At 38.1% G+C, this 24,973-nt stretch overlaps 2 protein-coding genes across 3 annotated transcripts; both read left to right on the top strand.

Annotated features, from left to right (window-relative positions):
- The first annotated feature begins 502 nt into the window (after positions 1-502).
- LOC113045068 (tripartite motif-containing protein 16-like) lies at positions 503-5,031 on the top strand. The gene is made up of 6 exons (XM_026205202.1): positions 503-1,406; positions 1,766-1,861; positions 1,941-2,174; positions 3,835-3,994; positions 4,135-4,182; positions 4,377-5,031. The coding sequence occupies exons 1-6, from the start codon at positions 834-836 to the stop codon at positions 4,949-4,951; spliced, it is 1,686 nt and encodes a 561-aa protein (XP_026060987.1). The 5' UTR covers positions 503-833; the 3' UTR covers positions 4,952-5,031.
- A 9,717-nt stretch (positions 5,032-14,748) lies between these two features.
- Positions 14,749-18,049, top strand: LOC113045075 (cold-inducible RNA-binding protein B-like). Of its 2 annotated transcripts, none has more exons than XM_026205210.1 (7): positions 14,749-14,878; positions 15,484-15,589; positions 15,696-15,802; positions 16,472-16,619; positions 16,724-16,850; positions 17,002-17,057; positions 17,432-18,049. In XM_026205210.1, the coding sequence occupies exons 2-7, from the start codon at positions 15,490-15,492 to the stop codon at positions 17,443-17,445; spliced, it is 552 nt and encodes a 183-aa protein (XP_026060995.1). In that variant the 5' UTR covers positions 14,749-14,878; positions 15,484-15,489; the 3' UTR covers positions 17,446-18,049. The 2 variants fall into 2 exon arrangements, with proteins under 2 accessions (XP_026060995.1, XP_026060994.1); XM_026205209.1 differs by having other exon boundaries at positions 16,472-16,628.
- The last annotated feature ends 6,924 nt before the right edge of the window (positions 18,050-24,973 follow it).

The following is a 24,973-nucleotide window of genomic DNA, read 5'->3' as shown; positions in this document are numbered from 1 at the left end:
ATTCTCTCAATGTTTGTGAATAATGTCCTTTTAACTATCCAGCCTTGTTGCATGCTCTAATGCACTATCATTGAAAGAAAGCTATTTTGTACAGCCACAGAAATATAATTTCATATCAGTTGATATGAAATTACACTGGGACCCACTTTATATTAAGTGGCCTTAACTACTATGTACTTACATTTTAATTAATAATTTAGTACAATGTACTTATTGTGTACATACATGTTTTTACATTGTACTTATATTTAAAAATAAACCGACATGTAATTACATCTGTATTTAATTCCTGTAATTACATTTATAATTACACTGTTGACCCATACTTTACACCTTAACCCACCCTTAAACTTATCCATACCTCCAACCCTCTTCCTAACCTTACCCTTATCCCACCTCAATAGCAGCAAAAGTGTTTTACAATACAATATGAACACAATAAGTACATTGTACTTATTTTTTTATGTAAGTACATAGTAGTTAAGGCCACCTAATATAAAGTGGGACCCACTGAATGGATGAACAGATTAGTTTATGATAATATTAATTATCCTAAAGTAAGTACTGGTTACATTAGTGTGATCTCTAAATAAATTCACCTTACATTTACTCTAAATGTATTACTTTAAAAACAGGTGTGTAGAAACTCAGCAGGAATCTGGTTCTACTGGAGCAGTAACGAGGAACTTGCTTTATAGACTCACAGACACACCTGTTTTACACACGTCACTCAAACACAGAACCAGGAAACAGAATCACATGACTTCAGGGAAAGAGAAACTGAAGTGTAGTTGAGCTGTTGTGTGTTTGTGTCTCTGTGTTCATGCAGTAAAATGGCAGAAGCCAGAGTTTCTCAGGATGAGTTCATGTGTTCAGTGTGTCTGGATCTCCTGAAGGATCCAGTGGCCATTCCCTGTGGACACAGTTACTGTAAGAGCTGTATTACAGACTGCTGGGATCAGGAGGATCAGAAGAGAGTCTACAGCTGTCCTCAGTGCAGACAGACCTTCAGTCCAAGACCTGCTTTATCTAGAAACACCATGCTGGCTGAAGTGGTGGAGAAACTGAAGAAGACCAGACTCTCTGCTGACTGTGAGGCTGGAGCTGGAGATGTGCAGTGTGACGTCTGTACTGGAAGGAAATACAGAGCCGTCAAGTCCTGTCTGGTGTGTCTGGAGTCTTACTGTCAAACTCATTTTGAGCGGCACGAGGAGTTTCATTCACGTAAACCACACAAAGTGACTGAAGTCACTGGACGACTGCAGGAGATGATCTGCCAGAAACATGAGAAGATCCTCGAGGTTTTCTGTCGCACTGATCAGAAGTGTATATGTGTGCTGTGTACGATTATTGAACATAAAAACCATGACATTGTACCAGCCTCAGACCAGAGGACAGAGAAACAGGTATTTCAAATTAATCATTAAGTTAATACTCAGTGTAGTGATCCAGTAGTCTTCTTTGTTTTTGCTTTTTGTTTATGTTGTGTAAAGCCATAGCTTAATTACACAGAAACACAGTCAGTGTGAAGCTCTATGTCTGTGTCAGTTTCACCTTTATAATACTTACACACGCAGCATGAAACAAGCCTTAATCTTCATGTTAATTAATGTATGATTAATGTATCATAACAGATCTTCACTTCTGGAGTTTGAACCTACAGCCGTTAGTTATCAGCTCCTCTTTTACTGGATTGATCTGTTCATATGATGATTTAGAGCCAGTAGTTTTCTGTGAGATTGACGATCATCTGTTTGTCCTGCAGAAGCAGCTGAAGGAGACTCAGAAGACGCTCCAGCAGAGAATCCAGCAGAGAGAGAAAGATCTCCAGCAGCTGAGAGAGACTGTGGAGTCTCATAAGGTGAGTCTGGAGAAGAAGAGAAGTTTGTCTCCGTCTCAGTTCAGACTCACTGAAGCTGAATCACTGTGTGTCCTAACAGCGCTCTGCACAGACAGCAGTGGAGGACAGTGAGAGGATCTTTACTGAGCTCATCCGCTCCATTGAGAGAAGCCGCTCTGAGCTGATACGACTGATCAGAGATCAGGAAAAGACTGCAGTGAGTCGAGCTGAAGAACGACTGGAGCGACTGGAGCAGGAGATCAATGATCTGAGGAGGAGAGACGCTGAGCTGGAGCAGCTTTCACACACACAGGATCACATCCAGTTCCTGCAGGTAACACACATCTAGAAGAACAGGATCATAGTGGACTTGAGCAGATCCTGCTGTGACAGAGACTCACAGAGAAACAGTTCATGAGTGTCTTATTATATAATCATCAATCAGACTCTCATCTGATCATCTTCTTCTGAAAGAGACGCTGCTTACAAACAGCTTTCAGCTCTGGAAATCTCTTAGGAATCATTCCTCTCAGCTCTTTCTTCTGGAAGATGTATTTAGCTGCTAAACACCACTAGAACCACCAACAGTTCAAAACTTCACTAACATTTCAGCTTTTTATCTTAATTTTTCCTTCTGATTTATTACACAATAGTGAAATCAGCCACTCCTCTAGTGCGAGTTTGATGGCCAACGATTCCCGGTTTCCGATGTCATAGTTCTGCTCCGCTGGGGTCAGATTCCTGGAATAGTGAACTAAAGGCTGGAGAAGTGGAGGCTCACCAAACAGCTGCAATAGCTCGGTGTATTCCCTGACACAACCGCAGCAGTTGATCTGAAACAGAAATCTCACCAGTAGCTGAGCTAAATACCTCTGAGAAGTGTTAGTGAAAGCATCAAATGAGTTATTTATTACACTATTGGCATTCCATATGTCCTTTGCCCACGACAAAGCAAGACCAGACAGTAGCGAAATCAGGAATGCTACCTTGGAGCACTCAGTAGGGAATTTCTGCGGTTGCATCTCGATGTGTAACGCCACTTGTAAAAGAAAGCCGCCACATCCAGCTGGATGACCGGGGATCCATAGAAGTGTCCTGTTGGGTCCGGTCTTTTGTCACAAACCAGGGGATAGACGGGAGGTTAGTGATATGATGAGGTTTAGACTTGAAACAAAGAGTATGGCTGGTGCGATCAGTGATAAAGGCAATTGTCCAGAGACAAACACTGAAGGAGGATGATGATGATACTTGGAGGCAGATTATAGAGTCCAGGTCTAGGAAACTGTGGAGACAACAAAAGAGAACCACAGAAGGATCGTCTGGGTTTCTGGGAGCAGAATCTCTTCAGTGTAGTGAATGATAGACTGGACGCCAAAGTACTGAGGTGATGGTGTGTTTGTCCTGGGTTTGATTACTGAGTTCAGGTGCAGGTGATCAGTTCTCCGGCGATTGGGAGCAGGTGATGGTGATGATGGAGGTGGCTGTGACGGAATCATCAAATTATCATCAAATTATTTTGACAGATGGTTTACAATGATTAAAAGCACATCTTAAATCATTTATTAATCATTTGTTCATGTTTTTACAGTACCCACTCGAAAGTGGAAACTATTCATAATTTGTAAATGTTTATAAACATCTACTATTGTTTTGTATCTTTGTTGGCTTTGCAATTTTAGCCACATTGCGCAGTTAGTTAGCTAGTGGTTAAGTGGTTAACTAAACGCTTGGTAAAGACGTATCTCACATTGTAATTTGGGGGCAAAACGTTTTTATTACCTCAACACTTATATTACTTTAAGTGTTGAGGTCATAAGAGCTTCTTATATTTTTCATACATGCCACATAATAAATAAATAAAACTTTGTATATTATTCACTGATACCTACACGAGGTACTCTATAGATACTCTGTTATTACAAAACATGACGCTGTAAATTCTGTTTACTTCTGCTGTAAATCTGTGATCTAAAGTGTTTCTGTGTTTTCTGTAGAGTTTCCAGTCTCTCTCAGCTCCTCCTGAATCTACAGACGTAAATGATGATCTCTTCAGTTCTCTCTTCTCTTCTGATGATCTGAGAGAATCTGTCCATCAGCTGAGAGACAAACTGGAGGATTTCTGTAAAGAGCAGCTCCAGAAGATCTCAGACAGAGGTAAAGTCCTGGAGATTCATCTGCTCTCAGAAACCAGTCCATCATCATCTCATATCATGGAGAACATCATATTAGAAATGTGTTAGGAATAGATACAGGATCATGAGAATCACACTGTTCATGTCTGTTGATTTCCACAGAAACATTCACCAGCATTGATCTCTGGACCAGGAAGGACTTCCTACAATGTAAGTCAGTAAGAAAACCAGCAGAAAAACTCATGAGTGTGTTCATGTTCCTCCTGTAGAAGGAGAAAGAAGAGTTTATAACTGATGATGTAAATGATGATGTGCACAGATACTGAGACACTGATGATACACTGAACATGAAGAGATCAAACAGATTCATAATTCCTGATTCTGATGTGTTTTATCTCCATCAGATTCCCATCAGTTCACTCCGGATCTGAACACAGCACATAAACGCCTCCGTCTGTCTGAGAACAACAGAGTGATTACATACACTGACAGATATCAGTCGTATCCTGATCATCCAGACAGATTTGATCTGTGGTTTCAGGTGTTGTGTAGAGAGAGTGTGTGTGGACGCTGTTACTGGGAGATTGAGTGGAGTGGAGATAAAGGTGTGTGTATATCAGTGTCATATAAGAGCATCAGCAGGAAGGGATCGGGTGTTGAGTGTGGGTTTGGATATAATGATCAGTCCTGGAGTTTGTGCTGCTCTGCTGACAGTTACTCATTCATTCACAATAACATAGTGACTGCTCTCTCTGTGAAGTCCATCAGCAGTAGAATAGGAGTGTGTAGTGATGATGATGATGATGATGATGATGTAGTCAGGAGAATAGGAGTGTTTGTGGATCACAGAGCAGGAACTCTGTCCTTCTACAGCGTCTCTGACACAATGAGCCTCATCCACACAGTCCAGACCACATTCACTCAGACGCTCTATCCTGGGTTTACGGTTTATTACGGATCATCAGTGAAACTGTGTTGATGAATCAGAATAGATATTATTATCATAATGGCCTTTCATTCAAAAGATCTCACAGTGAATAAATAAATGTCATTATTAACCTCATGTAGCTCCGGCTCTTTCCAGCGTTTGTGTTCTTCTGTATTCTGCTGTTTTTAAATAATTAGTGTTAAAAAGTTTAAATGACTATTTTAAACTCTTCAAGCTCATGTGATTCTTGTTCTTTGTGAACTTCATTTGTCATCCCACATTGTTAAAATTCTTATTATAGAGAGCTTGAATTCATATTGTGTAAATGTAAATTATTGACAAGTGTAATTTAACAAATATTAATATTTTGTGGCATATAACAGTTCTGACTAAGATTTTCTTTTTTCTTTTTCTTGAACATTAAACGTAACACAACTTAATGTTTTTATGGCTGAGTTTTATAGACATGTATTTTCAAACAGTATTTTTATTTTTTTTATCTTAGACTGCAAATGTACAGTTTTTAAAATACAGCTTCAAGTTTTTAGTATGAAAGGAAATTCAGAATATCAAATTAAATCATCTAAAATTCAATACGCAGAAATTCAGATCGTAGAGGAAGTAGGTCAGAGGTCATCGTCGGGGAAGAGTAGATAAACTCTGAAAAGTCTAACGAAGTCTTTCTTACAGTTAATAGTTTTCTAGTGTGAGTGTGTGGTTTAAGATCAACCTGATCATGAATCATTCAGAGTCTACACGATTCTTTAACATTTATGATTTACACTTATATGTTAGTGTTCTCAGCATCTGAAACATGTCACTGCAGATATTCTTTATACCTTAAAAGTACAAAAACTTTAATTATACAGTAACTTGTCATCGTCATTCTCTTAATGCCTGGTGTTTTCTTCAGGAGCATCAGTGGACGTCTGAATCTTCTGTAATAGTTGTGTTTGAGTCTCAGTCGTCCTCAGAGTGAAAAGATGGATCTCACAATCATACACTCACTGCTGGAAAGATATGCAGAAGATGCTGGAAAACTGAAGAATCTGCAGGAGCTGGAGGATTTTTGTGAAGAACAGAGCTCAGTTTAACTCTTCAGAACAAACAAGGGACTCTTTTAGGATCTCTCTTATATTGTTAAAGTATTCACATTTTCATATATTCTGGAAACTTTCACATGCCACTGTATATTCATTCTCATCACATGAGACAAAACGAGACGATTGTTAATTGGATAAAAACAATAGTGAGACATTTCTCAAAATATTCTCTTTCAGATAACTATCAGATTTAGATGCTTTGTTATGACTGAGTGAAATAATAATTTCATCTGCTGTGGTTTGATAATCGCAGTCGATCCACATCAGATGTGTCTGGTAATAACTCATCAGATCCGTCACGACTGTCATATAATGACACACGAGGCTTTACAGAGGCCTTCAGATGTCTGACCCTTGACCTCCGGCGTGACGGTCACATTCAAATGCACTCGATCACCAACAGTCTATACTGACCCTGACCCGGGGAACTTTGACCTTTGACCTTCTTCCAGATCAGTGCACTCTGAATATGCACACAAACACAAGCATCCATTACCACGCTTTTATCTCCTTCATGAATGAAGCACTGATTCTGCAGCTTAGAGAGAGAAATTGATCCAGCTGTGATTGATAAATCATTGATCAGCTTTATTACAGGGAATTACTGCATTTCAGCCATTAATTATTCTTAGAATCTTTATTAATAAATCAGTGGGTCATCAGATAATAAAAGAGAACGAGGACAGACGAGAGAACGAGACTCATTTAGAGTTCACACTTAAGCATCATTCTGTTGTTTTCTGTTCAATTTTAACACAAGAACATCATTTCTGTGACACAAAAATGATCTTAACACCAGTTCATATGAATTATGCTTCTTTTTCCACATCTGATTTAGTCTATAAAGTCACCTGATATTAACTTCTTGTCTACTTTATTATATAAAATCAAAATGACGCGTCGTGTGATATCACTTAAAGGTCCTTAAAAGTCCTCATTAATTTCCTACTTAACTCACAAAACAAAACAAATGAAAAATGATATAGTTTACAGATTGCATGATGTAAAAAGGTAATCTGTAACATATTTAAGAGTCACTCATTTTAAGTAATGTATTCTGCCTAATTTTTGGATTACTTTTTACCTAACTTGTGAATAAATGATGACAATCAATGCATTTCTAAAAGATTGCTGCGGTTTGTAAATGTGTAATGCTGTGCTCCGTAAGCAGTCATCAGTAGCTCTGTTGGTGTAGTTTGCTTGGATCAGGGTTTGTATTGTTCTCGTGTTCAGACTGCTGCTGGTCCTCAGTGATGCGGTTGCCGTGGAGACGGTTATTTCTGTGTGATGCTCCAGCAGAATCAGAGCTGGCACGGAATGTGCTCCTGTCTCTCCTCCATCACTTCCATCTCTCTTTTCATTCTGTCTGGTGTCTGTAATGTTTCTGTACAGTATCTAAACATTCATAAATCAAGATTTACTGGAGATTCAATACAATCTTGTTTTCTGAACCATGCATCAAAATAAAGTGAATTTATGCTTTAAACTAGAATAGAAGAATAAAACCACTGCCAGATTTTCATCTGTTAAACTCACTGTATTTTGATATATTATCTGATGATATTGTGCTTCTCCAGGAAATATATCTCCATTTAATGGATGTTTATATATTTTGACTGGAAAACAAGATTAAAAGAATAGTTTTGCACAGTAGTTTCACTTGCAGGAAGTCAAACTGTCAATAACTGAGATACAAAACAGTTACACACACACACACACACACACTCCAGAACTTCATGTTCAGACATTAACTTTAACATGATGCTTATGAGCTCTTCAGGTCTGATATATGGACTCATGCATCACATGTGTGTTTCGGTGTACAGTTAAATCTGCTGTTTCTTGTTTTCTTGAATACTGAATCTGAAGCATGACGTCATCGAAACGCTTTAAGATGAAAACACACTGACATCTACTGTACAGAAGTGAGACTGCATCAGATGACACTTCCAAACATCAGTGAAGAACAGGAGTAACAGATTTTCACATTAAGAAACTAAAGTCCTCTAATGAAGAATACAAAAATCTTGCTTCGGGACGTTTCATTCCTTTTAACGTCTCCAAATACATCACAAACTCTTTAAACACCACTAATCGTGGGGGAGTTTAGAAAAACTTACATTTATGAACGTCAAATTTCAGCAGAAGCAACAAGTTCTTTATAACATAGGCTATATTTTTATCCTTAAATGACAAACCAAGATCTCTTTACTGGTCCTGGAAAACAATGTTGTAATAGACAAAAATCTGTTAGAACATTTTATTTCAGCAAAGTTAACATTTTCTATCAAGAGATCAGGTATTTGGGGAATTAAAACTATCTTTATAAATCCTGATTGGGTCACGCTGATAATTTGTGATATTCCAGTTTTCAATCTAGAAGCCAAAGTCACAGTAAACACTTTGTAATCTGTATTTAGAAGAGTTATCCCTTATGAAAATTAACCATGGTTTTACTAAAAATAAAACCAAAAAACCATGGTTACTATAGTTAACCATGGTAACCACGAATTAACCATGGTTTTGCTAAATTAACCATAGTATAACCATGGTATTTGTAGTAAATCTGTGGTTATACAAATGGTAGTGAACACGCCAAAAAACCATGGGTTACTACAGTTTTACTATAATAAAACCATGGTTATTTTTCGTAAGGGATGGGGGCGTAAATTATCTAATAAACTCTTATCTTTACCTGGTTTTGTTAACACAAATTATAAGGCCTTGTTTCATAGTTGGTAAAGTTTTTTATTTTTTATACACTCCTGTAAAACTTCCAACAAAATAAATTTTAGGGTATCCCAATTTTTTTAAATAAAACTCTGTGGTGAAAGCATGAGGGCTGGTGAGGACCAGGTTTACTCTGTTTAACAGCTGCTTCAGATTCTTGTAAGGTGAGGTCTTCTTTAATACACTATCAGTCGACGGATATCATTTTATCATCTGAAGAAAGAATTACTCCGGGAAATGATGATGAATAGCTATTGCGTTATGATCTGAATGTTCTACTTGATTTGCAATTAAACAATTCATTGAATTTCCTTCTTGACGTCTTTTTTCCAAATTAATAAAATCTGACCTATTTTCCCCGTCTTCCAGCCACTTATCCCTGGATCTCCCGTAAACCCTTTTCTCTTATTAATATATAATTCATCTAAAATGTAATGTAGCTTAATAAGTGTTTGTCTCTCCTCTTCTGTCATATTAGGTTGACAAAAACATTTATTAATCTCAATCAACTGAAATTATTTTTCTCTTTTCTTTCTTATCAGATTTTTGCTAAATGTAATTGAAGACTCGATTTATGTTTTATGTATTCCCGTTTAATACCACTTGGCATTATTTTTACATTAAATTCAGCTATTATTATTTTTTTCTACAAGCACAAAAGATTTAGTAAATCTGTATTAAATTTCCAATATCCTTTAGTTTTAGAAATTGATTACACTATGATCTGTTGATGAGCTCCTGAAATACTACATTTAGCTGCAGAACCTGAAAGAGTCTCAGATCCCAGCCAATATCTAATCTGGATTTTGAAGTATTTGTGTTGAACCATGAAAAGTGTCTGTGTGGAAGTGGGGTTTAATTTCTACATGTAACAGTTAATGAACTTGATAAACCGAAGTCTGGAATAATATAGTTCATATGAGAACTACTGAATTTGGAAGGATGTCTATCCATGAATTTGTCTGGTTCGTCTGAATTTTCATCAACAGGTCCTTCTGTATTGGAAACTAATATTCAAGCATAATTTCACACCACACAATACACCAATTGGAATAATAGGTATATTTTGGTAAATAGAAAATCTCTCTTTATTTCTGAATGGTTCTCTAAAGGTGTCTGGGCTGTTACCCACTTCATGGATATGGAAGGAAATGTTTTACAGCATGTTGAATTCTGTGACACATTTCAAATTAGTTGTACCCAAAAGAAGTTTAAACAGATAGTGAAAGCTCTCCCAATATCACTTGTAGCTATAATTAAGCAGGATATTATATATTCAAAAATCACGTCTTCCTTAAGACAACTTTGCATTAATGGTATTGATCTGCAAAATTACAAATGTAACAACAAGTTTATAAGCAACTGTTTACTTAACTGCCAAACAAGCTCTCTCCAAAGAGACTATATTCTCAAAGACTTTAGTAAGGAGATAATAAAAAAGATTAGAGGTGATTACTTAAAATTCCCAGTCCCGCCAAAAACTAAAGAAATGCAGTTTAAAATTATAAATAGGATTCATCCAACTAATGATTTCTTAGAACGGAGATTTAAAATAGATGTAGGAAACTGTAACTTCTGTGAAAATGAACCTGATGATTTGGATCATCTTTTCTGGTTGTGTGAAGTTGTACAAAGGTTTTGGCTGGACCTTCAACAAATTGTTCGTCTCTAAAGGAATTCAGATAATGAATCTAACAATTAATGATATAAAATTTGTTGTTTTTCTAAATGATCACAATGACTTTGGCATTAACGTTGTAATTTTGTTAAGTAAACATTTCATACAGAAATGTTGTTTCTTCAAGACAATTCCTAACACTACTCATACTTTTTTATAACTCTTTATTTAGGATTAATAACAAGAATGCAGGGAAACTAGCTTCTTTTATAAACAAATTTATTGAATAATTGCCCTTTTGATTCATTTTCTTTTGATTATGTGAATGCCACATAATTTTCAGTTCACATGGCCATTTATCATATGGCCCATGCCCCATGTTTTTTCTTTTTTTTTAATGTATTTATTTTCTAAGATGTGCACTGTAGAAGTGTAAGATTTTCACATGGTACTTGATTTGTTTGTATTTGCTTTGTCAATTTAATAAAAAAAATTCTTCATAAAACAGCGACACCTGCAGACCGACTTGACCCATGACTGCAATATTGTCCCCCCAACACTGTTTTTTTTATTTTTCCAAAAGGCAGCATCTGTCGACTCTGAATGAGTTTCATGTAAAAACAAGCAGTGTGATTTTTGACTTTTGCAAAATAAAATAAAAATGCCTTTCTTTTAACAGAATCCTTTAAACCCCTTCAATTCAAGGACGAAAACGAGATCATGTAGATAAATCTATTGTGCCGTCAGGAGTGAACGAGCGCTGCTGTTGCGCATGCGCACTAACATATGGAACTCTGACGTCACCGCTTCCGAGTTGAGGCCTGGACCCGGAAGCAGCGCTTCTTAAGTCATCACTTAACAAGTAGATAGAATAAAAGCGCAATCATTCTGAATAAAATATGCATTCTGCTAAAATATTTGCTGTTGGACATTAAATGTGACATGTAGAATTTGAATCAACTGTCAGGCTTGTCACTTTTACTGACTTTTAAAATAAATGTTCCCTTCTGGTGGAATGACCTCCCCGACTCAATCTGAGCAGCTGAGTCCTTAGACATCTTCAAGAATCGGCTTAAAACACATCTCTTCCATCTTTATTTGACCCTCTAACTTTAACACTCACTATTCTAATTCTATTCTTTAAAAAATCTAACTACCTTTCTAATCTTTTTGTATTCTATTTTCTTTTCATTTATTATGCAATTGTATGTGTGTGTGTGTGTGTGTGTGTGTGTGTGTAAAGACCTCTAACTAGCTTGCTCTATTCTTTTTTTTATTTTGCTATTTCATGCATACTGAGTTTTTTACACTGTTAAAGAGTTGGATTCCCATGCTAAACATGGACAAAGTTTCAAAAATTAAGTTGTACGTTTGAAGGAGTATTTCTGTTCCAAAAATACCTCTTCCGGTTTGTCAAAGGTTTCGGAAAGTTTTTTTCGAGTAGTTAGATGGAGTGGAATTTCCTTATATGGTCGTTTATTTTTTAAGGATAATGCAGTCCCAATGAAAAAGGGTCACGGTCGTGTGTTGGAACCGCAGGCGGTGAGTAAAACTGCTTCAAATATCTCTGTGTTGTTAACTTAGCTATCAGCGCGTAAGCACATCAAGTAAACAACATGCGACGTTGTCTTCAAACTGCACTTTTTTAAAGTGGAACTTAGTAATTTTCCAAAACCGCTAAGCAAATATATACAGTTTCAGTACATACCACATAGAGACGCCTTTGCTGATGCTGCTCTCCTTAAATTTCAGCCTCTGGATCTGATTCTGAACACAGTGTGTGTTCACAGTGTGTGTGTGTGTGTGTGTGTGTGTGTGTGTGTGTGTGTTCACTGCTCCGGGTGTGTGTTCACGGTGTGTGTGTGTGTGTGCACTTGGATGGGTTAAATGCAGAGCTTATACACAATTATTTGATGTTATCAGTCCAAAAATAAAACTATAAAAATGCAACTCAAATAAAATGTAAAAAAAATGTATTTGTTTCAACCAAATATTGAATGTATTTTGCACAATTTTAAATGGCTTTGTTTTGTGCGTTCAGCTGATCAGCAGTTTCTGGTTTATAACAGCTGCACTTTATGGTTATAATATAAAATTAATTTTATTAAAGAGTAAATTTTATCAATATAAAATTGTTCTTTAAAGCATTAAAAACACATAGTTAAAAGACAAAATCACTCGACTAAAAGCTAAAATAAATAATATAAGACAGACTATATTTTATATACTAAGAGGAACACACATGAACTCATTAGAGCTAGTAATTAGAGCTGTATTAGCAGCTTACATTTGATTTACAATTACTATTATCATAAAAATTCACTTATGTAGGGTTAAAATACTACATGTGTCACATACAATGTCCCAACAGCAAATATTTTATTCAGAATTATTACACTATTATTCAGAGAGTGGGGTAAGATGAGCCACTGCAGGTGCAAGATATATATCATAATGTGATGAAAAGAGTAATCTAATTCTTCTTATCAGAGAAGGATTCAATGCACTTGTACACTGTCCCTATCAAACTACATTATACATATATATGATAAACTAAACCAGTAATACATCACATTAAAACACCAGTTTATACATCAGAGATTTAACTGAATTACATGCCTTATGGTGGGGTAAGTTCAAATGCTGACTCAATTTACCCCACAGCATTTGGTTCACTTTGCCCCATAGCTGCCAAAACTACTGTTGCTAACCAGTTCAAACTAATATTTAGCTAAACGATTTGCATGGTTTTATATGTTGCTAGATCATCTATATATATATCATAAATATTGTTAGACCTGGATAAATTTGCTCTGATGTCACAACCATATCATCTGTTCTGTGGAATACATTATTAGTGTCTGAGTGTGAAGATAAAGAGAGAGACGCTGAGTGCAGTCAGAGGTGTGACAACTAGCCCCGCTGTGCTTCAGTCTCAATCTGATTCTGAATCTGAATCTGAATCTGAATCTGAACGAGTCTCTTCTGGAAGACTGAACACAGGTTAAGACACTTCACTTCTGGATTTTAATGTGTTTGTTTCATCCTAGTCTTGTTTTTAGGAATAAAATCCCTTGTTTTTGATAAATCCTCCTGACCTGCTCAAGAGTTTTCTCAGGTTTGTTCAGATGAATAATCTAATTAGCTTCAAGTCTTTCTAAAGAGAAAACAGTCTCCCACTTCAGCTCATTAGCATACATGAATAATCAGTGCTGCGGTCGTTAACACTTCACCGATCAATTCAGTTCTATTCAGTTCAGTCCAGACAGCTGTATTGGCATGACAAAAGCAGATTAAAAGCAGAGAACACAGCCTGCAACAGAGAGTTTACATCTGAAATAACCTTTGAACATGTAATATTGCAAGAAGGACACACACACACACACACTCACACACACACACACTAACACACATTTTATAAACATACATATACTTACACATACACTCACAAACATATGGTAACTAGTAAACGTTGGACTGAATAAGTGTTTGGAGTTAGGGGTATACAGTGTTTCTCGGCTGTGGGCAGATGGGAGTTTCTCAGTTGGGGTGCAGTTATTAAATTGGGGAAATATTTCATTTATTTTGGGATCTGGTGGTTTCTGATGGTTTGGTGTTTGGGGTGTTCTGTGAGGAAGTGCAGCTCTGTTGGTCAAGCTCTCCCAGAATGCACTGGGAGCAGTCTCTTCTTCTTCTGTTTATATCACTATTAAAACCTTCTCATTTAATCTTAATTCATAGTTCTCTTTATTTCTTCTATCATGTTGATCTTGTTTGTATATCATACATTCAAGAAAAGCATGCAGTATTGTTTCTATATAGGAATCTGTGCTGTCTTACAGAGAGATGAGACATGAATCTTTACTAAAAGTCTTTTTGTTTTGTGGGCAGATACAGTGCCTTAAATAAGAATAAAACAGTGTTAATTGTTTATTCAGAAGAGATAAAATGGCAATTTGGATGATAAAATGGAATAAAACATTTGATGGAGATACTGATCCTTTACAGATGTTTAAGACTTTTTGTTAAGAATAGATTAGTTTTGGGATATATGTTTAATGAATTTATAAATTATATTGCCCCTATTTCTTTCTGGGATATTGAAAGTATTTTATGTCAGTCCAGTGAAGACAGAGATTTTAATATAATGTTATAAACGAAAATAGATTTCTATTGTGTATCTGTTTATACAGCCTTAATATGTTTATGTAGGCTATTCATATTTATAATATTATGCACATGTATCTATAGTAAATAAACGAGGTTTAAAAGCCTTAATTCAGTTCAAGTGAGCTTTCTTGGCATGAGTTGCACAGTATTACCAAACACTGACCACTGCATGAACAAAGATTAAATAAATAAAAGTCCAGACTCTCTCTCTCTGCGTACGTGACGTACTCTAGCGTGTGTTAGGCCCCGCCCCCGAGCGCAGGGCTTTTTAAAGGGCGCGCTGCGTCTTCCTGCGTCTCTGGAGTTCGGAACGCGGTAGAGACGCACATCTTTTCACCCGAAACTGCGAAATTACAGGTACCCGCTTTTCCTTTTTCCATTGTTTTACTTCTTTATCTGCGCTCGTTTGCTTTATTCGACGCATGCGTCCACTATATTTAAAGACCGCTCGTTTAACAGCAGGATTGATCGTTTTAGCTCGTGTTTTGTCCTTCGTGATTCGCGCGCTGCTTAAAATGGCGCCGCCTCGTTGTATCTTCATCATCCTCCCCTCAGATCAGCCGTTTTCATTCACGTTTAATCGATTAATCTGTGCTTTCTTCGTCTGTGACCGCGTGTTTGTGTGTTATAACGTGTATATGACTGTGGCTGGTCTCATATTAGCGGGATTTCGTGCTTTTATTCGGACATCCGTGTGTTTGTATGGAGCCTATTGTTTGACCCAGTTTAGCTCTTGGCGCGCAATGACCCACATCTCGAGTTTGAATAAATGCAAAACACTGCGAACATTTAAGAGTGTGTATATATGACTTCTGAATCACAATTTATCGCTAAATACCGGTTTATTTTTTTTTATCACATTTTCCAATCTAGAATCAGAACTAATGCGTTTATTGGCTCATCATGAGCTGTTTGATCTGCAATGTAACGTGTGTTTTATTGATCCGTTTGTGCGTTTCTAGCTCAGAATGTCTGACGAAGGAAAGCTGTTTGTCGGCGGACTGAGCTTCGATACCACCGAACAGTCGCTAGAGGACGCCTTCTCCAAATATGGCGTCATCACCAACGGTGAGTAGCCAATCACTGACGCGCTCTGCTGCCGCGCTGTTTCTGATTGGCTCCGGCGTTGACTGCGATGTGCATAATCCGCTCATTATAATGTGTCTGTTTTCAGTTCACGTGGCCAGAAACCGAGAAACCAACAGATCCAGAGGATTCGGTTTCGTGACCTTTGAGAACCCAGACGATGCGAAGGACGCACTTGAAGGAATGAACGGAAAGGTTCGTTATGGATTCTCTTGTTTTCATCCGGGTTACAAGTGGGGGTGGGATTTAGGGCTATTTCAGAGAGTCGATTCATTTGAATCTGTTCAGCAATAGGAACCGTCTCCCAAACGGCTCCGAGTTCCGCTTCCGGCTCTTGATTCAACCAGTCAATAACTGTACACGCTGTTATTGGTACACTTCACATAAACTATTCGTTAATTAACCTTATTCACAGACTTTGTTTTGTATATGAAGGCCTGAATAATTTGCATTACAAGTGTTTGAGTTTGAATAACTTTAATACAAAATCTAGTGTTGTAAAACTATTGGTACAATAACTGTTTTTGTGCTTGAAACCTGAATTTTATATAGAAACATGAATAATCTATGATGGGAAACTGACAAAATTAAACCTGAAGTTATGTAATGACTCCCAAAAATATTTCTTGATTTAGCAATGTTTGTTTTATTACGCAGCTTTTTGACTATTGAAGAACACTTGACTCAATGCACACCTTGTAGCTTTAAGAGATCATAAATGTAGGGGTATGGTTAAGATCGCTCTCGACCAATAGACTAAAACGCACTTATAAAGGTCTCTCACTGGTCACATGATCTGAAGTGTGATGTCCTGTTGGGCTGGAGTCCCTGGTTCAGTGTTTGTGTCTCCCTCTTCTCCTGTAGTCCGTGGACGGCCGGACGATCCGTGTGGACGAGGCTGGGAAGGGTGGTGGCGGCGGTGGAGGCCGGTCGGGCGGAGGATCCTACAGAGGCGGTGGAGGACGAGGAGGTGGAGGCGGAGGCTTCTTCAGAGGAGGACGAGGAAGAGGAGGTTCGAGAGGTGCTGCTCTGTCAGCAGTGTTGTGTCCTCTTCAGATTCAGGTGGTGTCAGGGTGTAGTTCACACGCTCAGTCTTGTGGTGTCTTCTCTTTGAAGGTGGAGGAGGTTATGGTGGTGGTGACCGCAGCTATGGAAGTGACCGAAGCTACGGCGGCGGAGGAGGATATAAGAGCGGAGGAGGTGGAGGATACTCTGGAGGAGGCGGAGGCTACAACAGAGACAGGTGTGTGTGTGTGTGTGTGTGTGTGTGCTGCTGTTAGTTTTCCCTTGAATACACACTAAGTGTTGTCTGAACCGTAACGAACGAGCTGTGATCATGTTTCTCTCACGTTTCCCGAGCGTTCCAGTGTAACCGGCTGTTTCTTCTGTTTCAGGAGTTCTGGTTACGGTGATCGCGGCAGCTCTTACAGAGATGGTTATGATAGTTATGGTACGTATTAGCTTCCTCGGCTCTCAAACCCCATGTTAGCATGTCGACTCGCGTCACCGCAGACGAGTCCGACCGGCTTTTCTAGATCTGTGGGGTGAGTTAGTCACGACTCGGTTTAACTACGTACCTCTGTTCCTCTTTTGTTTGTTTCTGTTTTGTATTCATTCAATAAAGCTAAAATACTTTTGAAATGGCCCAGTTTTAATTTGGATCTAGCGTTCCCGGCCCTGTAACTAGTCTAGTCACACACTGCAGAGACTGGGATCTGAATCGGGTGGATGGAGCCGTGATCCGAGGCCTGACCGTCATCCATGTGTGTTAGTGGAGGCATGTCTGTCTTAAACCTGTCTTCATGTGTGATACTTCCTCCTCAGCTGTACAAGACTAGAACCCAAGACCCGACGCGTCAGCGGCCGAGCGTTTCTAAAGACTCATGGATCTGTTCTTGGATTTGTTGTAGCTGTTCTCCCCGTTTCTGTTCTGTTCTTGTACTCTGAGGGAAAGCCGCTCTGTTCACTGAATGTTGACAGGTTCCTCTAACCCTAACCCATCACCGAGCCTCAGTCAGCGCTCCCCTGTGCTCCTGCGGGGTCTGGAGCGATGTTCTCCTGTGTTTGTGTTCGTGATGCACAGCTGCTGTCATGTTAAGAGCACGGCTCCTTCTGTTCGCTGTAAGCCCATGATCTGAATCCAAACGGTCACTTCCTGTCGGGCCGTGAGCTGCGTGTCGGACGGCTGGCACCGGCGTGCGCTTCTAGAGCTATCTGTGTGTCGCTGCTCCTGCATTTTAACCATGGACTCTTGACTAATATCTCTATCAATCGATCACTTGAAAGAGAACCAGAAATGTTAACAGTACTCTCCAGAACTGGGAAAGAAATCCTTGTGCTCTTGTTTCCTTTGTATGAAAATTTGACACTCTTTTGTTTTTATTTTTTTGCTCTTCAAATTGTGGCTTCATGGAGCCTATTAAACGAAACCATTTGTTCAAACGCTTTGAATTCTGTTGTGCCTTTCAACATCTACAGGATGATGGGAAACATGAACCTGTCACTGCAGAACCATTGAGTTATCACATCTCCTCAATCTACTGTAGCGGTGTTCCAGATTACTGCATTTAGCTGCACGTACAGAATTGGTTTTAGTCCTTTAAAGTTTATTTTGAGAAGTCCTCATAAAGGGTTAGTTCTGAGATCTAAAGTTTCAGTGATAATCCTGTTTAAGAACGTTAGAAGATAAAAAAAAAAATTGTTTGCTTTGGCTTCAATTATATGGGAAAAAAACATACAATATAAGTCAAAGGGAACTGAAATATTTTTTAATCTCACCAGTGTTTCTAGATTTCAGATATTTGGAAAAACACGAGTAAGAGGGTTTAATTCTTGTGAGTGTCTTAGAGTCAGAAAAGGGTTAATGTTCTCGTTTCCTGTTGGCTTTTAAGTGTGATCTCAGATCCGTTTCTGAAGAATAGAGAGGTTATCACTGCATGATCTTTCCAGTGAGAAGAATAGATGTTTAATGTCATAAAGTACTTCATGAACCGCTCAAGCCAGAAGAACAGGGATGTGAACCAGAGTCTGTTGGGGTTTGAACACTAATGGGGTTTGTTACTAAAGCATTGCACCTTGCTAACATTAATGGAGCTGTTGCACGACTGCCTGATGTTCACCTGGAAGAGGAAGATCAGTTTAACCGTAAAGAGACTGATCTTCATCAGAGCTGTGAGCAGAGTGTGGATGAGTTTCTCGGATCTGCACGTCTCCTGAAGTGACTCTGTGTGTGAGGTAACCTTCTTCTGTTCTGTTCTTCATGTGTGAGTGTTTGTGGCTCCGCTGCACAGATCTGAAGTCCTCTCAGATGTTATAGTCACACATCTCTCATCGCTGTAGTTCTGCACTGATGTCTGATGATCCGTGATCTCTCTCTGGTTCAGGTTGAGATCTCAGGAAGCGTCTGGTGATTGAAGAAGAGCTGGTGATCGCTGTGTTCCTCTGAAGGTGAAGGCCTGACCTGTGTTTTCTGATCTTCTCTGGTTCTAGAGCATGTGATGGACCTGCTGGGATTGATGGAGGTTCATGAACATCAGATTTAACAGATGCTTCTATTCAAAGCAGATCAGAAATGATAACTGAAGCAATCAAAACCACAGAGAGAGTGATGATGAGTGCTGTGGTGTGTCAGCAGAACATATAGTCAGGTTTTTTATATTAAAGTAAAACGAGTCGACAGAAGAAGAATAGAGAGCTAGTGTTAGGGGATCTTATTTAGATAAAGAGGAAGTCAGTATAGTGAAGCGTGCAGATGTGTGTCATGAACACCTTTAGGTTTCCTGCTCAGAAACGGAAGTAGACTGAATCCCCGGATGTTTGATGATTCTGCTCGTTTCTCTCTCAGAGGTGTTTGTGTTCTTCTGGAGATGTTTACTTCACGTTAACAAACAGCAATGCTTTCGTTAGTGTTTATCAATCTGTTAATAATCATCACCTGTTCGTTGTTGGTGATCTCAGGTGTATTAAACAATCTTAACAGATGCAAGTATTAATTTAGAACATGTTGACATGAATACGAATGATTTAGAGGAATTGTTGGTTCATGTAAACTAATTTAAGTGTATTGTGTGTCCTAGGTTTCACTGATCTGAGCTTGTGCAGTTTGTAAATGACAAAAAAAAAAAGGTTTGTTTCTTTTAAATAGTTTTTTTTTTTTTTTACTAAATAAAAAGTGAATGATCACACTGGTGTGCTTTAATCAGGTTTATTTTGCTCAAAATATCACAAAGTCACACACTTGCGGCCTACAAACATAGCTTCTACATTTCTCATTATACTGTATTAAAACCAAATACAGTTTTTTTTGCACAGACTGAGGATTAATTTACTCTTAATCGCGCAAATGCATTCAAATAAATGTAATTTACTGTGCTTCCCTGTATCTGATTTAATAACCAATAAAATAACTGATGTAAATGTAGCCTACACACTGATCTATATATACATATTCTATATTATAGTTCAGTGAGCCTATATTACTTCATCCCTCCAATCATTCCCTGTGACTTTGACTTCCGGCGTTTTCTGCCGAGGGTGGGGTGTGTTAATAATTTTGGTTGTGGACGATAAAAATGACGTCACGATCTTCTTTTGAAGAAATCTCGTATTGTGCTGCAGCTTGTATCTAATCCACTGCAGATCTGCGACACACATTAACATCAGAGTTAACTCAGCGCTAGGGAACCTGCATTTAATCACAAAAGATTATTTATTTTTAGTTTTGCTTTTGCTTTAAATTAATTTACTGGTTATTTAACCGTTTCTTTCGTGTGTTTTTCTGAGCACAATCAAAGCGCGGCACGAAAACGAAAAAGCCCTTCAAACGGTGCCTGATTACTAAGTTATGTTTTGTGCTATAAAAACACACCGTTTATGTACAGACTCGGTTGGATATGTCTAAATGAAAGTAAACAGCTGAAAGAAACGGATGTTAGAAGAGCAAGTCTTAAAGGGACAGTGCGTTACATGCTGCCGTGACAATTAAAGAGATAGTACACCCTAAAATGTAATTCCTGTCATTGTTTATTCACTCACATGTTGTCCAAAACCTATATTAACTTCCTTCTTGTGCTGAACACAAAAGAAGATATTTTGAAAAATCTGTGTAACCGAATAGTTTCAAGTCTACATTGACAAAACATACTGAAGTCCCTGTGAACCAGCAACTGTTCGGTTCTCCACCTTCTTCAAAATAACGTTTAGTTTAGCAGAAGAAGAAACAGGTTTTTATTTTCTTCACTATCTAAGTTTTTGGGTGAATAATTTTTTTTATATTTGTTCATTCCATTTTTTTAATGCGTCTGCCAAATACACCTCTTGTACCTGAAAATAAAACACTTTATTTGTATAATAACTGTATATTTGTTCTCATATTTTTAATAACAAAGATAAAATAATGACAAAGATTTTTGTCTTTACTCGTGCACTTTGGCCTAAATATCTGCCACACTTTTTCATTCGTTGTTACCTTAAAAGGCTTTATAATAAGGACATTAGTTTGGCTGTGATACTCAGACAGCTTGCAAAATAGAAAAATCAAAACCATATGATATTTTAATTATATACTTTTTTTTTTATAAAATTACAACTTCTTGCTGTTTTAGAGTTAAACTGTAAGTTGTGTGAGTTTTGGGGTCAATAAAAGTAAATGCATCTTGATTCAAGACAAAAATACTGAAGAAGATCAGTTTGTGCTGGGCACAGCATAAACACATATATAATGTAAACTAATAAAAATTGCATTATTTAATTAAAATAAAAATTTTTCCTCAACTTTCTGTTTGATATCATGCAACTCTGACTTCTACATCTCTTCTATATTGTGAATGATAAAGATTGACATGAGTTTAGTGCTGTTTTCACTAGAATCCCTGGAGAAAGAGCATCAGAAAGCTTAGCTGAATCCTCTGTGATGGTCGTGTGTCTCAGCATCTCTGTCAGCTGTTGCTGTCGGAAACCATAATCGCTTAGCAACTCCGTCTCCATGGCAACCGCCTCCTCTTTACTGCAAAACATAAATGAGTCAAGATGGACTCTGAAAATATGATCAGAACCAAGACAAGCTAGAGAAACCTCGTTAGACACGACTGATGAGAGTCAAACTGAAACACACAGGAGACACTGGAGAGCAGTGATGGTATAAACAAGTGTTTGTGAAACACTGGTAGTGCTCCATTAAGAATGAAAGGGTTAAAATGTTTTATTACAGGAATTAATAAATCCAACAAACTTTAACTCTGTACATGTTGAAAGAAGCAAATGCAACAGGAAATGCATGATGCTTGCATCTGTCCGTAACCATGGAAACACAACATCATCATCATTGAGAAAAAAACAAAAAATGCATTGGTGACCTCGACTGATGGAAACATGATCATGATTAGTTTTAAACAGTGATGAGGTTTTCTTCATGTGCAGTTCAACCAATCAGAGCTGTGAGAACAATCTGTCTTCATTAATCACCTTTATTTATATAGTGCTTTAAACAAAATACATTGCGCCAAAGCACTGAACAACATTCATTTGGAAAACACTGTCTCAATAATGCAAAATGATAGTTAAAGGCAGTTCATCATTGAATTCAGTTATGTCATCTCTGTTCAGTTTAAATAGTGTCTGTGCATTTATTTGCAATCAAGTCAACGATATCGCTGTAGATTAAGTGACCCCAACTAAGCAAGCCAGAGGCGACAGTGGCAAGGAACCGAAACTCCATCGGTGACAGAATGGAGAAAAAAACCTTGGGAGAAACCAGGCTCAGTTGGGGTCAGTTCTCCTCTGACCAGACGAAACCAGTAGTTCAATTCCAGACTGCAGCAAAGTCAGATTGTGCAGAAGAATCATCTGTTTCCTGTGGTCTTGTCCTGGTGCTCCTCTGAGACAAGGTCTTTACAGGGGATCTGTATCTGGGCTCTAGTTGTCCTGGTCTCCGCTGTCTTTCAGGGCAGTAGAGGTCCTTTCTAGGTGCTGATCCACCATCTGGTCTGGATACGTACTGGATCCGGGTGACTGCAGTGACCCTCTGATCTGGACACAGACTGGATCTGGTGGCTACGGTGACCTCGGAACAAGAGAGAAACAGACTAATATTAGCGTAGATGCCATTCTTCTAATGATGTAGCAAGTACATCGGGTGTTATGTGAAGTGTTCCCGGTTCCAGTTTACCTAATTAATGCAGCCTAAAAATCCTTTAACGGATTTGGATATTAAAAGCATATTAGTATGTTATGTGTATGCCAGGTTAAAGAGATGGGGTCTTTAATCTAGAGTTAAACTGCAGGAGTGTGTCTGCCTCCCGAACAATGTTAGGTAGGTTATTCCAGAGTTTAGGAGCCAAAAAGGAAAAGGATCTGCCGCCCGCAGTTGATTTTGATATTCTAGGTATTATCAAATTGCCTGAGTTTTGAGAAACGTAGCGGACGTAGAGGAGTATAATGTAAAAGGAGCTCATTCAAATACTGAGGTGCTAAACCATTCAGGGCTTTATAAGTAATAAGCAATATTTTAAAATCTATACGATGTTTGATAGGGAGCCAGTGCAGTGTGGACAGGACCGGGTTAATATGGTCATACTTCCTGGTTCTAGTAAGAACTCTTGCTGCTGCATTTTGGACTAGCTGTAGTTTGTTTACTAAGCGTGCAGAACAACCACCCAATAAAGCATTACAGTAGTCTAACCTTGAAGTCATAAATGCATGGATTAACATTTCTGCATTTGACATTGAGAGCATAGGCCGTAATTTAGATATATTTTTGAGATGGAAAAATGCAGTTTTACAAATGCTAGAAACGTGGCTTTCTAAGGAAAGATTGCGATCAAGTAGGCACACCTAGGTTCCTAACTGATGACGAAGAATTGACCGAGCAACCATCAAGTCTTAGACAGTGTTCTAGGTTATTACAAGTAGAGTTTTTAGGCCCTATGATTAACCACCTCTGTTTTTTCTGAATTTAGCAGTAAGAAATTACTCGTCATCCAATTTTTTATATCGACTATGCATTCCATTAGTTTTTCAAAATTGGTGTGTTTCACCGGACCGCGAGGAAAATATAGAGCTGCGTATCATCAGCATAACAGTGAAAGCTAACACCATGTTTCCTGATGATATCTCCCAAGGGTAACATATAAAGCGTGAAGAGTAGCGGCCCTAGAACTGAGCCTTGAGGTACTCCATACTGCACTTGTGATCGATATGATACATCTTCATTCACTGCTACGAACTGATGGCGGTCATATAAGTACGATTTAAACCATGCTAATGCACTTCCACTGATGCCAACAAAGTGTTCAAGTCTATGCAAAAGAATGTTGTGGTCAATTGTGTCAAACGCAGCACTAAGATCCAATAAAACTAATAGAGAGATACACCCACGATCAGATGATAAGAGCAGATCATTTGTAACTCTAAGGAGAGCAGTCTCAGTACTATGATACGGTCTAAATCCTGACTGGAAATCCTCACATATACCATTTTCTCTAAGAAGGAATATAATTGTGAGGATACCACCTTTTCTAGTATCTTGGACAGTTGGACATTATTCTCATCATAATCCTCATTATAAACACTGATGCTCCAATAATCAGCAGCTCATAACAATCTGAGCATACTTATGATCTTCTAAACCAATTATGAGTCAATTACTTCAGAACTGCTTCGGTACAAACAAGATAATTAAAGTGACTGCAGAAAAATATAGACAAACGATTAACCTTCAACATACTCCACACTCAGACACGGATCAAAGAAAACTAATTAATTTTGTATCTTTAGAAAAAAGAAAAAAAAACATAACCCCAGGTTAAATTAACGAAAAATAAAGCCTCAACAAGTGTGGACATTTCCCAAAATCACAGCAGTAATGACTTTATGAACTACTTTACTTCTAAAAATCGATACTATTAGAGATAAAATTGCAACCATTCAGCCGTCAGCTACAGTATCAAAGTCAGTGCACTATAGACCCCCTGAGGAACAGTTCCACTCATTCTCTACTATAGGAGAGGAAGAATTGTATAAACTTGTTAAATCATCTAAACCAACAACATGTATGTGCATTAGCATGGTTTAAATCGTACTTATATGACCGCCATCAGTTCGTAGCAGTGAATGAAGAGGTGTCATATCGATCACAAGTGCAGTATGGAGTACCTCAAGGCACAGTACTAGGGCCGCTACTCTTCACGCTTTATATGTTACCCTTGGGAGATATCATCAGGAAACATGGTGTTAGCTTTCACTGTTATGCTGATGATACTCAGCTCTATATTTCTTCATGGCCCGGTGAAACACATCAATTTGAAAAACTAATGCAATCTTTCCTTAGAAAGCCACGTTTCTAGCATTTGTAAAACTGCATTTTTCCAT

The sequence above is a fragment of the Carassius auratus genome, chromosome 27 (assembly GCF_003368295.1).
Source record: "Carassius auratus strain Wakin chromosome 27, ASM336829v1, whole genome shotgun sequence".
In the NCBI taxonomy this organism is placed as follows: Eukaryota; Metazoa; Chordata; class Actinopteri; order Cypriniformes; family Cyprinidae; genus Carassius; species Carassius auratus.
This window is presented reverse-complemented; position numbering and strand designations above follow the sequence as displayed.